This window comes from Trematomus bernacchii, unplaced genomic scaffold (genome assembly GCF_902827165.1).
Source record: "Trematomus bernacchii unplaced genomic scaffold, fTreBer1.1, whole genome shotgun sequence".
NCBI lineage: Eukaryota > Metazoa > Chordata > Actinopteri > Perciformes > Nototheniidae > Trematomus > Trematomus bernacchii.
The window spans coordinates 12,389,025-12,403,307 of NW_022987739.1; the positions used below are offsets into that span (position 1 = coordinate 12,389,025).

At 38.0% G+C, this 14,283-nt stretch overlaps 1 protein-coding gene across 2 annotated transcripts; it reads right to left on the reverse strand.

The window, feature by feature from the left end:
* Positions 1-90: 90 nt before the first annotated feature.
* On the reverse strand, positions 91-12,913 carry LOC117496023 (N-acetyllactosaminide beta-1,3-N-acetylglucosaminyltransferase 3-like). Of its 2 annotated transcripts, XM_034147692.1 has the most exons (3): positions 12,828-12,913; positions 8,892-9,429; positions 91-757 (listed from the first exon to the last, which is right to left on the reverse strand). In XM_034147692.1, the coding sequence occupies exons 2-3, from the start codon at positions 9,417-9,419 to the stop codon at positions 149-151; spliced, it is 1,137 nt and encodes a 378-aa protein (XP_034003583.1). In that variant the 5' UTR covers positions 9,420-9,429; positions 12,828-12,913; the 3' UTR covers positions 91-148. The 2 variants fall into 2 exon arrangements, with proteins under 2 accessions (XP_034003583.1, XP_034003582.1); XM_034147691.1 differs by lacking the exon at positions 91-757 and having other exon boundaries at positions 6,279-9,429.
* Between the last annotated feature and the right edge of the window lie 1,370 nt (positions 12,914-14,283).

Here is a 14,283-nt window from a genome sequence, read left to right on the forward strand (position 1 = left end):
TCCGTATAGGTCGGCGTCTGGGTCCGGATCCGGACCGCGGTCCGCCTGTTGCCGACCCCTGCTTTAGATTAACCTGACTGAACTGACTCTCCAACGATCACACAAATCAGTATAATATAATGTTTACACAAGTCAAGGAATCATATTCTCAAGGTCCACATTTTAAATTCAGATCAGTTAGTTTATGCCACATGAAATACATTCTAGCTGATAAGAATCTGTGTATCAGTAAGAGGTCTCTATAATAACAAGGATCATATAGATCTACGCTCTGTACTCTACTTGCTGAAGGCAAGCGCAGTCCAATAGTCCTAAAGCCCATATGAGAAGCAGGACTTAGTCCTGCTTTGGCCAGACACATCCCCATGTAAACATCGTCAATGGGAAGAATGGTAATGGACTGAGACATCTTGTATATAACCATAGCTGTATAACCAGACAGGAGGAAGCCCCCACCACCACAGTAAGAGGGATATGACTCTGACTCCTCCACCTGCACTGGGATATAGTATTTGTTTTCTTTCTTCCGCACAGGCCCTTTGCCCGCGATCAGATGGCCAGCAAAGAGGTGTTTGCTTCCATCGTTGTCCTTTAGGCCTTGGAGATACTCGACCATGTTGTTTGTGTGGGCAAAGACGTCATCGTCACCATTCAGAAGGAAGCGAGCGTTTGGACAGTTTCGTTCCATCCATTCCAGGAAGAGGATCTGCTTCAAGGTGAGGTTGAAAAATGAATCATGAAAGTCCCATTGGATGATGTCATTGTACTCACGTTGCTCCATTTCGAGAATTGTGTTAAATCTCTCTTTCTCAAAACCAGTATCTGTGGTCCCTGAGACGAAGACCCTTCGGATCCACACACCATTGTGTAGCCTCTCTTTAGCCCAGGTTTTACGCAGCACCTCTCGGCGGTCGTAGTTGCCAGGGGAACTTTTAATGACCAGCAGAAGGAAGACTTCTGCCGATTTATCAGCTCCTCCACATTTGTCAGGAAGGTCCAGTAGCATGGGGAAATGGCGACAGTGTCGATAATAGAGAAAGTCTTGGATGTGCTGAGGAAGAGTTTTGAAGCCTGTGATGTTGGCGGCAGACATATTTTGTTGACATTCTTGCCAGGAATAGACATAGGTGTTTTTTTTTATGGTTGACTCCTTCTGACTGTCGTCCATTCTGACTTTAACTTGTAAGTGGTTGGATGTATGGTGAGTCAAAACACCTTTCCAGAGATTGAAAACCAACAAACCAAAAGCTCCACATATAAGAAGAGCTGTTGTCCTATTTTTTCTCATTCTTCACTCTCTGCAAAACAAAACACTTTTTATATCAACAAGTCTCACAGCAGTATGAACATTAGAATACATTTGAGCAATAAGTCTATACCTATTGTATAGTAACAATAGGCTGATAATATTCAGAGTAATAACTAAGAATAAAAGGTTAATCTAAGCAGTGGTGGCCTAAAGGTTTGAGAAGTGAGCTTGTGCTGAGAAGCTCATCAGTTCAATATACTGGACTTTATATAGTCTAAAAGTGAATGGCAGCCTACAGATGAGATTCCATATGTTTTATACTTTCATAATGTGATTTTATGAGAGCTCTTAGTAAATAAATAGCCAAATGAAGACTGCAGTATTCAGTATGTAGGGAACAGATTGCAAGAGCAAGTTAATCAGTAACTAATGTTTAAGTTCCTTAAATGCTTGTAAAACTAGAGTCAACTGAGAGGTAACAGTTGATCATGAGGTCAGCAGTGATTAAAGGTGGGGTAGGTAATTTTGGAGAAACCAGCTCGAGTGTGCTAGAATTTGAAAATACACAGCCGGAAAAAATCTGCCACTTCCTTACAGAGCCCCTCCTCCAACACACACGAACGCGCACATGACCAATGAGGGCACGAGATAAGTTTGTGCACAGATGGAAGGCTGACAGGCAGGTAGGCCATCCAGTTATTTTAGCTGGGCCGGCTAAAATGATTGGTCGTGCTTTTTACAGTACTACGGCTTCCACAGATGACATTTTTTTATGGATTTTTTGTCAAAGCACTTTTTAAGAGCATTCCATGGAATATAACAAAAAGTGTATCTCGAGCCGGTTTCTCAAACTTACCTACCCCACCTTTAACTGAAATAATAAAAAGGCAAGAAACTCTGAAAGTCCTTCAAAGAACAACCATATTACTTTTCTCTCCATGCAGCATAAGTCAAGAGGACTGATTAATCCCAGTCTGTCATTTTTAAGAGAAATAGCAACCCTGTATATCTCAAAATAATTATCTGACACATACTGACTACTTTTTTAACTCGTAATAATTCACCATTACTTATATTGTAAAGGGAGATTTTCAAGATTCAAAGTTGAGGAAAGGCTCATATATTCTATCATTCATTTTAATAGAGAAATTGACTTTAAACTGTTTCTTTTAACACATCAGTCATTTATGTAAAGACTTAATTTAAACCTTCTTTCACTGTAAACTCTAAAACCGCCACATATCTGACCTGGGAGCATTGAATTACTTCTACAATTGCTTTATCAACTTTTAGTTCTTATTAAACAAAGCAACACTTAGATGATTACTATAAAGTAAAGTTGTACAAACCTTAAATGTGTTGAGCTGTGTTTGGATTTGACGCTTTCGCTGGTGCTTTTTATCAAAAATGAATCCACTCTTCTATTTCCCTCGACAAGTAGAGCATGATGGCTAGTGGGAAGTGATTGCTGGTATGAAGGGTTCATTTGCTGCCGCTCCCTTAAATGCAACAATGAATATGTTGATAGCAGTGATAACAGGGTTGGCTGTGTGATACATGAAGACGTTTATAAAAAATACTTTGTGTTCGAATGTTTTTGGACTGTTTTAAATGCGGGTTTATGTTATTCTCTTTATTCTGCTTCTATTGTAAAGAGAATCGTATTATTCATTATATTTTCTTAAAAAGGAAGTCGTTTTTTTTGTAGTTTTTAAGATGCACATAGATGACGCAAAAAAGTTGAATATGTATGTCCAACAAAACATTAAAATAAAAAAAGAAGGTGCATATAGACAAACTCTATTTGCTTGACAAAATGCTATAAAGCCTGTGTTTGAATAGACATCAGTGTTGAAAAAGAATATTAATGTTTGACCTTTGGCCTGGGATCTGCTACACTCTTAACTAGCAGACCTATAAAAGCAGGGTTGTAAAAGGTCCAATATCCAAGATAAAAAATAACACTGAGCTGAACACTGAACAGAGCTGCTTATCTTTGTTGAGTTAACCCGTGCTGACAGGATACTCTCCTACAAAGCTTCTGGTCACTTGCCAAGATAAAAAACGGTACTAATGAGAAACATTTGTTGAAATGAATATATCGAAAACAAATTCAGGAAAATAATGGAAATAAATAAATAAATAAAAGAGAATACCAAGTAATTTGATACTCAAACAACATTAAAGGTCCCATCATATGCTTTTCTGGTTATTACCCGTCCCCTTGTGTGTTATGTAGCTTTTTCTGCATGTAAATGGTCTGCAAAGTCACAAACCCTCAAAGTACACCCTGTAGCGAGTAAAACTCTAACACAGAAAATACCTGTCTATGCTGCCCCAGAACGCCTCGTTGGAGATTTTTATTTTTCCATTTTTTTCTTCCTGGTCACAGTGACGTAACGCTAGACCAATTGGTCCAAATGGACCAATCCGCGGAGCTCTGCATACACACACACACACACACACACACACACACACACACACACACACACACACACACACACACACACACACACACACACACACACACACACACACACACACACACACACACACACACACACACACACACACACACACACACAAGGGCGGAGCAGCGAGCCCCGCAACGTCCCGCCAACACGGCACCCAGACCCCACGCAGCATTCTCATCTGTTTGTCATTACTGGTGTCATTTTCTGGTTGCTAACAAACGCCATTGTAACACATAAACACTGATGTCCAGCTGTAACGGTGGTTGACTAATCAGAGCACAGTGGGCTCATAGGGAGGGGGGGGGGGCAGGAGCTCCAACAAGGCGTGTAGGACAGAGAGTGAATATACTATACAGAGATGCTGTATGAGAAAACCAATGTGATTTTGGAACATTGAACAATGTAAATCTATTCCAGTAGACCTCAACAATGGAATTATGATCAGTAGAAATGGCCATGACATGGGACCTTTAAAGAAATGTCTTAAAGCTGTCCTATCATGCAAAATGCACTTTCTGATGTCTTTTATACATAAATATGTGTCCCCGGTGTGTCAGGGAACTCACAAAGTGTCAGAAAATATAACCCTCTCTCTTTTCCTCCGTACCCACATCTCTAAAAACGGGGGTACAATGGAGCTAAACCAGATTTGTGTCCGATATGACGTAATATCGGAAATGTGGGCTGGCTTTACACCCACGGCCCTATCAGAAACATCGCTATCAGAAACAATGCCCGACGTGTTTTGGACGTAATGATCTTTGTTTACATTAGCAAGCATCGCTAACACTCAGAGCTAACCTGTACTGGAGAGAGTATGTGTAAAAAAGCAGGAAATAAAAAAAAGAACTCACCTTGTAGTAAACCCGCAAGAAAATAAGCATTTGAGCTCCATACTGTTTCAGAAATAATCCTTGAAGTGGTTTGGAACATGAGCAGACAGCCTGCTCTTCACAGAATTCAAAAGGGGGCGGGGCCAGCGGAGAATCAGCCATTCTCTAACAGGGCTGAAATAGAGGGATATGAGGGATGTCTAAAATGCATGATCTGTTTGGTATTTTGAGCAAAACACATCATAGATATGTTTTTTATATATTTGTATATATCTGATACCCATAATATATGCCTTAAAATAGCATGATAGGAGATCTTTAAAAATGACTTCTCTTTCACTTCTGTTCAAAAACAGCAGAGGGGGCTGTTGCTTCTTAAGTGGATACCTTGCAATTTAGAGCAGCACAGTTTGCTGGAAAGCCTTCAGCTCAAATTCAGAGCAGCATGGTAGACCCTTTTGTATCTAATCAAATGTCCCTTGCAGTCAGACGCCCAGCAGAGATTCAACACGCTATGCACACCAAACAGTAAAACAATAGTGATGCATGGTGTTATTTATTTACCTTGTTTGAAGGGTTGATTGTTGCAGGTTGATGATGATGATCCAATCAGATCTAGGGTAACACAACTTGAAACTAATAAAGAGCTTAATACAACTGTTCTGGCGTCTTCCTGTGATAACTAATGAGACCTCTGCGACGCCATCCTAATTATAAGTCGGAAAGTGAGTGAAGGCTTCAAAATAAGAGCACAGGCTTTAAAAATAAGAGCTCTTAAAGACGATTATTTAAGAAAATCTAATATTCACTCTTGGATGAAAATACTATTTTATTATTGTATTTAACCTTTATTTAACCAGATGAAAACATTGAGACAACATCTAATTTACAATGCTGTATATTGAACTAACTATAACTGAGGCATAAACCAAAAAGATATGGAATAAGTAATCAAATATTAAATTAAAATAACAATGACTAGCAAAGGTGGGAAGTAACTAAGTACATGTACTCAAGAACTGTTCTTAAGTTCAATTTTGAGATACTTACTTGAGTACTTCTACTCCACTTCATTCATTGTGTAGCCTACATTAGTTACTTTGCAGAGTTGGATTAACGATTTGTGAAATATAAAAAACACTTAAATAAGACTTTAGTTACATCTGGAGTAACATTCACAATCCTGCAGTATACAAAGTCATTACAACTAGCTGCACCTTTACCAGTTTTGATAACACTTTAATTATCAATAATTATAATAAAAACATATAATGATTCTGAAATGAAGAATTTGCATAATAAGTACTTTTACTTTTGGTACTTATATGTTGATGCTAATACTTTTGTACTTTTACTTGAGTAACACTTTGAATGAAGTTCTACTGTACTTGTAACAGAGTATTCCTACTCTATATATATAGTATTCTGGTACTTCTACTTTTTCTCAAGTACATATCTGAGTACTTCTCCCAACTCTGTTGACTGGGCTACTACTACACCTTCTTCACATTGGGCAGTCCAACTCTGAAGAAGGTGTCCAGGCTCTTCTGTTGATATATTCATTGATTTGAGAAATCCTTAATCTTAAAATGCACGAGTTGTAACTCACTTTGGATAAAAGCATCAGCTTAAGAAATGTAATGTAATTGATTTTCATTCATGCCTAACCCACATTCAGCCGTTGCACATGTTTAATGTAATTTCGTAAAATGTTCCTGAGTGATTAATCCAAGATGTTTTACATACTGTGTAAAAAAGGCACCACTTGATGAAATATCTGTGTAATGTGTATGTGTGTGTTGGTCTCCTTATAGACATTACCATACCGCTAACCTTTGCTCCATAACTTGTGTATTCCACGGATGTTGTATAAATTGTGCCCATTTCTTTTGTGTGTTAATACATACTCAACTCCTTTCTTAAAATCAGTACAAATATGTTTTTCCTATTTTTTATTTCTTTAAAGTTTGAGATTCAGCTTTATTGTCTTTATACAATTTCAGAAGCCCCCTCCACCCTGCACATACAATGAAACGTATGTTAATAATTATTAAATTAGATAAATAGAAAACTTCAAATAGGCAATCCAATAGAAAAACATACATAAAGTGCCACAATCCTCACATGTAACATTTCAGCTGAAAGGGAATTTGTCTTTCTTAGAAAAATATTAGAAAAGTGACAAACTTTTTCTCTTTGTCCACAAGAAGCCTCCCTATATTTCCTTGTTCTCTTTAAAAATTAAAATGACAAATAACATCACTGCTGAAGTACAATGAGATACAAATATTAAACAACCGACTACTGTTACTGTCATCAGTAGAACAGTTATCCTGAAACATTGTAATTCTACATATCTTCATCGAGGTACAATAGTAAGTACGGTTTAGTTGAACTGTGGTCTGTACTGTATGTAACATGTTCATTATTTGTGGATTGTATAGTCATACTGCAGTAACATATTTTGGACAATAGAGGGCACCACAGTTCCATATTCCCTGTAGAAACCAAAGTTATACTGTAAACCCTACCACCCAATTCTATACATCCACAAACAAGTTATCATCTTACTTTTTTGGATTGTACTCTGACTAGGCTGGTACTTGTGATACAGTTTCATCTCTATGACAGAAACACAGTAAGAAGTCAAAACATTCACCAAACTACAAGTAAACAATGGCAAGAAACATCCCTGCAGAGAGTATTGGGTCTGAAAACATGGTGAATCTTGCATAGAAACTGGACAGGAAGAAACACTAATTTCCTCTGTGAGTTGATGGCTACTTTATAGAGAAGTTTGGTTTGTTTGGTACTCAGCAAATCTGATTTCATGTTCTCTGGCTGATTATTAACCTGTTGCTTTTAAACAGGAACTTCCTACAGGTTAGCAATATTATGCAAACAGGTCCTGTGTCCTTAATCTGAGCTACCCATTCATTTTCTTTAATTTGAGATGAAGTGCAAAAAATGACTTATTGGTGTTGGAATGTATACAGTGCTCTGCACAGGGCTCTCGCCTAGATGTGTAAATACATAGTGCACATCAGGATTACCCTGAAAAAGGTTAAACAACACGATTATATATATACAAACTACTTTTGTATAAAATCAAATACAAGTTTGATGATAAAACATCTCAATATATAACCTTTTCTTAGCAGCAGGAAAATAGAATGGATATCTAACAGACACATTTTAAAAACATGGAAATGAACTTTCTCCTACAGTAATCTTACATGAATATTTTAATTAAAGACCCCTTTACATATAGCTTATTCAATATAAATATTAAGAGAGAAGATTTCACACTATATCAACTGTTCTCCAGAACATCCTTTGGCAATTTTGACAACGGTTTCTGGTTTAAAATAACATTTATTCTTCTCTTTGTGAAGAAAATAAACAGGCACATACTGAAACTAGAAAAGGTTCTCCATGTTGTATTCTTCTGTACCTGTTCCTCTCTAGTCAAGTTACAGTTTACATTCATATCTGTCAAAATTGTCATCACTTTGCATCCTGTAAATCCAGTGAAAGCTCAAATCTACACTACTGCATTTGAATCAGATTTGATGACAAAATAATGCTTTAGCCTGCAGCTGGACAATGGTATACAACGGTTTCTCCTGATGGAAAGTAATACCTGATCTAACATCCCAAGAGCAGGTGCAGGAAACAAAGAGTCAATCAGCTTCTGTCACAGCCTGTAAGCTACAGTTTGGTACTGCTTAAGGTTTTTTTTGGACCACATTCCAGACTAGGATCATTTAAACTGTTCCACATAAGATACAATTGAGGTGAAAGGAATCTGTGCACCAGTAAAACATCCTGATAAAAGCAAGGATCATAAACATCGAGTTTTCTGGAAGATATGGACAGTCCTGCTGTCTTCACACCCATATGAGAAGCGGGACTTAGTCCTGCTTTGGCCAGACACATCCCCATGTAAACATCGTCAATGGGAAGAATGGTAATGGACTGAGACATCTTGTATATAACCATAGCTGTATAACCAGACAGGAGGAAGCCCCCACCACCACAGTAAGAGGGATATGAGTTTGACTCCTGCACCTGCACTGGGATATAGTATTTGCTCGAAGATGCTCTTATGGGCCCTACGTTATAGATCAGATGGCCAGCAAAGAGGTGTTTGCTTCCATCGTTGTCCTTTAGGCCTTGGAGATACTCGACCATGTTGTTTGTGTGGGCAAAGACGTCATCGTCACCATTCAGAAGGAAGCGAGCGTTTGGACAGTTTCGTTCCATCCATTCCAGGAAGAGGATCTGCTTCAAGGTGAGGTTGAAAAATGAATCATGAAAGTCCCATTGGATGATGTCATTGTACTCACGTTGCTCTACCTTGAGTAGTTTGTTCAGTCTCTCTTTCTCAAAACCAGTATCTGTGGTCCCTGAGATGAAGACCCTCCGGATCCACACACCATTGTGTAGCCTCTCTTTAGCCCAGGTTTTACGCAGCACCTCTCGACGGTCGTAGTTGCCAGGGGAACTTTTAATGACCAGCAGAAGGAAGACTTCTGCCGATTTATCAGCTCCTCCACATTTGTCAGGAAGGTCCAGTAGCATGGGGAAATGGCGACAGTGTCGATAATAGAGAAAGTCTTGGATGTGCTGAGGAAGAGTTTTGAAGCCTGTGATGTTGGCGGCAGACATATTTTGTTGACATGCTGGCCAGGAATACACATAGGGTTTTTTTTGTATCAGTTGCCTTATTTGATGTTTATCTTCCCTCACATCTTCTTCGAGGTTGAAGGTTTTGTTGTCAATAAAGTCTTTACAGAGATGGAGGACAAACAGACCAAGAACTCCTGCCAGCAAGAGAGCTTTTGCACGGACGTTTCTCATCCTTGAATCTCTGTAGTGACAAAACAAAACAGTGTTATTATCAAAACTGTATGACATAAGTAACATGATTAATTGGTTGTTAATTCCTTAGTTAAGTTCATGGATAGCCCGTCCTCGGGCATTGCAGCCACTGCCACACTGTATCAGTTCAATATGCATAATGTTGAAGGCCAAAGCAAACCAGGAGCTGATTAAAACATATTATATCATGCTAAACTGACCCCAGTTTTATTTTCCAAGGAGATGATCCAAGTCAGATTTAATCACAGCAATTCGGCCGTTTGATAAAGACAAAATGTGAATTAAAAAAAACAGCCTTGAGTCTCTGACAATGTTTATTTATATTCTCCACATAATTAAAGTGGGCCTATCATGCTATATTTGAATAATAGAGTGTAGGACCATACCTATATAAGGCATATTTATACTTTTTTTTTTTCAAAATACCAAACAGATCATGCATTTTAGCCATGCCTCATTTCGCTCAATTTGAAAAATGTTAGCTCTGTTTTTGCAAGGGCTGATTCTGTGAGAACAGCACCATCTACAGGCCTGGCATATGTACTACAGCGTCTCCAGCGCTTTCGAGTGGCAATGGCCGTGGCTGTCTCCTCCTGATTGGTGGAGTTGGCCCAATAGCCGTAGCGCCACTGTCCTGACGTCAGGACAGTGTTCAAATCTGGATCAGTTTTTATCAGATCCGTTGCAGCCCCTTTTTTAGAGATTTGGGTATGGAGGAAAATAGAGAGGGTTGTGTTTTCTGACACTTGGTGAGTTCCCTGGAACACCGGGGACACATATTCATGTATAAAAGACGTACAAAAGTGCATTTTGCATGATAGGTCCCCTTTAAGTGAGTTAATGTGAACCTAAACGATAAGGATTGGGTTTAAATGGCTGATGTATCTGTGCTCACAGATATCACTGGCCTATAAAAGTGTCCCCTTAAGTCTTATTTATTAAGACTTAAGGTTTTGCATTCTGAATCATCAGAATTATCAGAAGTTAAATATCATAAAGTTCCTGGAATGTGTAATTATCAGTATTTAGCATTAAGTAGTTAGTATCTAGTTTGGTAGCCTGTTGATCTTCCTGAAATGTAAATGTTGGAGATGCCACAAACAGTCTGAAGGTGGTTTGAAACATGTTTTTCTAAATTAGAGGCAGGAATATAGATGATGGAGTTAATTTTGAGATTATTTATATTGCAAATAGAAGGATAGACTTTGAGCATTTACTGTTGATAGGAGATTGTATTTACCTGACTTGAGACTACATACAGTAGTGACTATGTTGGCTTACACTCACCATATAAAACACAGAGAAGCTGAATGTCCCTTTAATGAAGCTTTCACACATTTCATATTACTGCTTTGAATAACAAGCAGAGAGCAACAGGAGAGAGCAGACGGTGCCTCAAAGCAGACATGAGGTGGCTTGGCATCTGCCCCACAGAATCCCTACATGCTGTACTAAACCAGCACATGGGCGGAAACAAATCTAATGCTGTCATGTCTCCTCAAAATGGATGGAATATGTGACAAATACATGATGTCAGACATTAAAACATCAGCACAAACCAATTAGGCCTACAGAAAAACATGAGAAGAAATGGGGAGGGTCCACCAAACATTAACCTTAACAGTCAAATGACAAAACACTAGCCTCACCCTGTTAATCCACTGGGAAATATGCAGACACACAACTGACTGTTTGCATGAAACCTAACAATACACTACAATGGGTAAACAGTCAATATGAGAGCTGGTAGGACTTTTGTGAAGTATTTTTCTTCCTTAAAACGTTTTTAAATCATATATCATGGTAGTCGACAAACTTATACTGTTTGTATTTTGTTAAGACTGTAGGAGGTCTTGAATTCAGTCATTCTTTTCTGCTGTTAATAATATACTAGGTGTTTTCCCCCCTAGCTTCCTCATAACTTTGCTTTTACTTTGAGTTGATTAATGACGGATGAGCCATTCAGGCAGTGATGATCTGGCCTCTCTGTGGTTGCCATGGAATTTCTACAATGAAAGTGGTCATTAGAGTGACGAAAGACACAGACTGACGGGAAGACAACTAACAGGATATTTTACACGCGGACTAAGTAAATGAACTAAAGGACTAAATATTTAACTTTATATTTTTAAATTCTTAAATCTGCAGTTTCTTTTTCAGATTTAAGATACAAAATATATGATTGGTTTACAAAATATTATGCATTACACTAGGTTCAATTAACACACACAGCTCTCTTCTGACTAGCCACAACACTAGCTATAAATACAGTTTATTATTATATTTATTTATTCATATGCCATGCACACAGGCACAAAGGTGTGAAAAAACCGCCTTGGTCTAGGTTCCCTTTTAATATGCTGCTGAATTAGCAAAAAGTTGAAGAATTTAGAATTGGAGAACTATACTCTGAATGTTGTTGAATCAACATGAATATAACAAAAAATATGAAGTCTTGAATAAACCTGGAAAGCTCCACATCAATCTGATACAACTTTAAAATGCAGCTTACACATTGATGCATTAGTAAGCATTACTAGAACTTAAGATCAGGTTAAACATGAGCTATTCGATTTCAATTGCTTTTCTGTTGATTGTGTTATATAAATGAAGTAATATTGAATAATTATGTATTTTTATACATTTAATATATTCATATTTTACTGCATAACTAATACTTTTACTATCAATACTAACTATATTTAGCTGCTCCCCTGCTGATAAAATAATCTTGGATGAAATCAAGGGTTGGTCAATCTAAGCTGTTTTCTTTCAGCAGAGGAGGCTAACACTTAATTACTTTTACTTAAGTGATATTGTGAATGCTTTTAGCTTACTTATAAAATAATGTTTTACATCGTTGTTTTGGTAGCCTACTTTTTGTTCAAGAGTCTAAATAGTTAACCTCATGTGAAACCATAGTTTTCATTTTAATTTTTTTTATGAAAAGGAAGTCGTTATTTGATCAGGTGACATTTAATTTGTACTTACAATAGGACATATTTATAACATTATAGCCTATTATAACTTGTATCACTATACGGTTACAATAGCTAACTATAAAGAAAGGACAATATAAAAAACAACTTTCTTACAACTAGGCCTACTACTTTTTGAGAAGAAAGTAAAAGTGGAAATAGCCAGGTTTTTCGGTCAGGAGCGTTGTTTTTCCGACCTATCATAACATTTTATGATATAGCCTACAATCAATTATCCTAATTAGATTTGCTGAAATCTCATCGAACATATTTTACTTTTATCGGAAATAATGTCCCGTTACTTTAAAACGGAAGCTCTCTCCACTCTAATATAGCGTGCTGCTACGTTACAAAAACATTTGGTTTTATGAAGTTGGTTTGAATAAATAACTAAGTGTAGGGTACTTACAGTTATAGTTCCTCCTGTGAGTCTCTGTAGCCCCAAAGATTATTGCTAGTCCTCAGCAGCATGACTTGTGTCTGGACTAATGTCAGCGCGCTGGGCGGTGCCCGTTTCTCATGATGGATCTCTGCGTCAGGAGGACTGACTGTCCATACTACAGATAGATATCAGATGTATAGCTGTATAGATAGATGTATAGATAGATGTATAGATAGATGTATAGATGTATAGATAGATGTATAGATGTATAGATAGATGTATAGATAGATAGATAGATAGATGTATAGATAGATGTATAAATAGATAGATAGATAGATAGATAGATAGATAGATAGATAGATAGATAGATAGATAGATAGATAGATAGATAGATAGATAGATAGATAGACGTTAGATATTAATTATTTATTTGCAAAACAATAAGTTCAAATCTCTTTACTATTATTTTTTTGTTCAAAACATAATTTATTATTTAATTAAAGCTGATAGTGTTAACATTTGATTTTTGCTGTCATTGGCAAATTAACACAACACACAATAACCCAATAACTTGGTTTTGAAGCTCAAATGTGATACTTCAGTGAGTTTTCCAGACATGCCACAGTTGTGATGTCCCAGGAGACAGTTGTGACAGTTGCACTTACAGTTAGGAGAATCTTACGACTGTTTCATAACATGAAACTAATTGATTGGTGACAGGTTTTCATGTCTGCGTGGTAAATCTATGAAAGCACAGACACTGTCACTTCAGTGCTCTGATGTTCTGCTCTTAGAAAAGTGTGATCATGTGGCAAGTATTGTAGCCTCCTGAAAAGTTGATCAGGGTTTGGAACAATTGATTTGTTGAGGAGATTATTAACTATATTTGAAAATAGCTATATAAAAACACTCCTTGTTACTCAGTTCATTGTTGTGTAATATTCTTGGTACAATGTATGAACAGATGAAGTAAGATGATATTGTAGCGATCACTGATTCATACACTGGGGTTACATAATCCAATCATGGAACTACAGGTTGGGGGTATTGTTTCCGCCCGGACATATATGTTGACGGTACCTCCGGGGTACCTACTGTGTGTGTGTCTCTTTCACTTTCTCTTACTCTTCTCGGCTCGACCCGACAGCATGTCGATTTCTGCTCCTCAATAAAGCCAGATTTGTACCTCCGATGCACCGCCTCCGACTCCCTTCTCTCGGCACTACATTGGTGACCCTGACATAAGTCTCGCGAAGGATCCGAGGCTGAATCGAACACGGCAAAAAGCGCAGCTTTTCTCGGAATGCCGGAGATTCTTGGAGACGTCCGTAGCTGCCACGTGCACATGGACTGAGGCTCGGTGCGCCCCGCGGAATGGCTGAGGACGTCGCTCGCCATTCCCGCTTCGTCTCGGCACTGGAAGGCAGCAAGCCTTCCTGCTACGGGGAGACGATGCACGACCTGCTAGGTATGGAGGAACCCG